Consider the following 2,425-nt stretch of genomic DNA (forward strand, 5'->3'; position numbering starts at 1 on the left):
CCACAGCAAATAAAGTGATCTATTTTCACGTCTTTAATCCAGGATTTGTGAATGTAAAATTTAGAGCAGTAACATTTTTTGATATGAACTCAAACTTTATGCCGTAATTCTCCATTCGATATAACATCCAGTGGGATGTTTTCTGCAAGCGATAATAACAATAAAAATCCCCTTCTATTTAGGGACCGCGGATAATGAGAAGGTACATAGCATAGCCAGGTAAATCAATGACAGTCCTGGGTTAAATCTCTCCCTGGCTCCAATGATGCCTCCTCCCCCTTGCCCCCGCGACTCCACATCATTTTTGACTTTAATGGATGTAGTCAAAGGGGAAAAATCCTAGTGATCCCTCCCCCAAGCCCGATAATTACCCCTAAATGACTGCGAATGCCTGTGTGTTTCGATCTGATTAGAGCCCCGCAGCCATCAATAAACAGCGCGCTGCAAGAGGTTCATCACATAAAGAGGGAGCAGTAAACTGTTGTGCAACATTCAAGACTCACTTCAGCAAGATTTAGCACATGGCCTAAAGCAGTAATCACATGTGAAAAAAAGCATGTCATAATGTTTGGGACAGAAAAGTTATCAAAGATAGTATAAATATGAGTAATAATAGAACTCATGCCTATAGCTCCTATTATAGAATGTCAATAACGTAATGGTAGGTTCATTACAGGGTATATACTAACATCATCGTGTGGGATTTAGTCTTAATGAACCCATGGTCCATTAAGAGTGGATTGTGTTTATGTTTATCTGAAGTTACTTGTTTATTTGTTTGTTTTTAAAGTGACTATTGTTAACTTCCCCACTTTTTTTTAGTCCAGGACCAGCCCATCTCGCTCCTGATTGGCTGCCTCTCTCTCCACGCCTGCCTTATTATAGCCCTGCTCTCCAATTTGGTCACATAAACATGAGGATACCGTCACCTTAGGGCGCAGCGCAGTAACTTAGTGTAACTCTTTCCACTGTACCCACGAGAGTCAACTAGTCACTTCACCCGTGCCAGTCGGACCTGTATGGCCCCATCGATCGCCATGTCAGCTTTGACCGCTGTTTTGAAAACCGAAGAGCTCCCTCCCCGCTCGGTCCTCGTCAACAGAGGCGAGATGCAGACCAGCCTGAGCCCGGCAGAGGAGCCCGTGAAGCCCAAAGTTGCTATTTTGCCCTTCAGCGTCGAGGCGCTGATGGCTGATAGGAAACCCAGCAGAGAGGTGTCATCCCCGGATGCCCCGTCCATTCCCGGGACGTCCCATGCGCTGAGAAAGGGCGTAAGGATGGGTTCGTTCGGTAGTCTGGATACTTCAGTTCCTGCTTTATCCATGAGCTCCTCGTTTTCAGTGGGCGACATCATGAACATGCCAGACGACGTGTTGATTAAACCCGAGAGCCCGGACAGTAATGAGAGGACTTCATGGCTACAGAGTCCTCGTTTTTCTCCCACCCCTCCACGTAAGTTTGGTGTCCGTGCACAGCCTAGAAATAAATACAATCTATATTAAATATGTGTAATGATAGGCTCATGTTTGGACTTTTAGGGAATATTATTTATTTCTTAATCGACGTGTTTTACATGTGAGAACTTAATGTATTTGTCTTGTGTTGATATGACATTGCGCACAACAGTTCAATGTTTTTAAATGAAAGCGTGTTGTCCTCTCACAGGAAGGTTGAGTCCTCCTGCCTGTCCCCTGAGAAAACACAAGACGAACAGAAAGCCCCGGACCCCCTTCACGACGTCCCAGCTGCTGGCCCTGGAGAGGAAGTTCCGCCAGAAGCAGTACCTTTCCATCGCCGAGCGCGCAGAGTTCTCCAGTTCCCTCAACTTGACGGAGACCCAGGTCAAAATCTGGTTTCAGAACAGGAGAGCCAAAGCCAAGCGGCTGCAGGAGGCAGAACTTGAAAAACTGAAAATGGCAGCTAAGCCGATGCTGCCTCCAGCTTTCGGGATTTCCTTTCCTCTCGGTGCGCACGTCCCCGCGTCCTATGGCTCGCACCCGTTCCAGAGGCACTCGCTGCCGGTTTCCCCCATGGGACTGTACGCCGCTCACGTCGGATACAGTATGTACCATCTCGCTTGACAGGAAGGACACGTGCAGTAGGACACAAGGGGGTTTAGACTACTTTCTGAGGGCCCCGAGCAAGACGAGGGGGGCCCTTCGGACAGGTGAAGTGACATTATACTAAATAAAGAGGCATCCTGGCGGTGAGCTCAGTGTCAGGGGACCAAGACCTCAAAACAGACCCCCTTCTGAGGACCTTGAAGTTTATCCACTTCTCTTGACCTCGCCAGTAAGTTCACACACTGCAAAAATAATCAGTCATTTAATCTCGAGTCTTAAATCTGTTTTTTTTTGTCAGTGGATTTAATTATAAAGCCAATCAATAGATATCTTATTTCAGAAAGTAATCTGAGTGCGAGATT

At 46.6% G+C, this 2,425-nt stretch overlaps 1 protein-coding gene across 1 annotated transcript; it reads left to right on the top strand.

Moving 5' to 3' along the window:
• The first annotated feature begins 1,019 nt into the window (after positions 1-1,019).
• Positions 1,020-2,199, top strand: msx1a (muscle segment homeobox 1a). Its single transcript, XM_029432249.1, has 2 exons — positions 1,020-1,452; positions 1,666-2,199. Exons 1-2 carry the CDS (start codon positions 1,020-1,022, stop codon positions 2,079-2,081), a joined length of 849 nt encoding a protein of 282 aa, XP_029288109.1. The 3' UTR covers positions 2,082-2,199.
• The last annotated feature ends 226 nt before the right edge of the window (positions 2,200-2,425 follow it).

This window comes from Cottoperca gobio, chromosome 5 (assembly GCF_900634415.1).
Source record: "Cottoperca gobio chromosome 5, fCotGob3.1, whole genome shotgun sequence".
NCBI lineage: Eukaryota > Metazoa > Chordata > Actinopteri > Perciformes > Bovichtidae > Cottoperca > Cottoperca gobio.

Excerpts from the sequence above, each read along its gene's own strand:
- msx1a (XM_029432249.1), top strand. The coding sequence starts at position 1,020 with ATGGCCCCATCGATCGCCATGTCAGCTTTGACCGCTGTTTTGAAAACC. Across the intron at positions 1,453-1,665 it reads TTTTTCTCCCACCCCTCCAC|GAAGGTTGAGTCCTCCTGCC; the intron begins GTAAGTTTGGTG and ends GTCCTCTCACAG.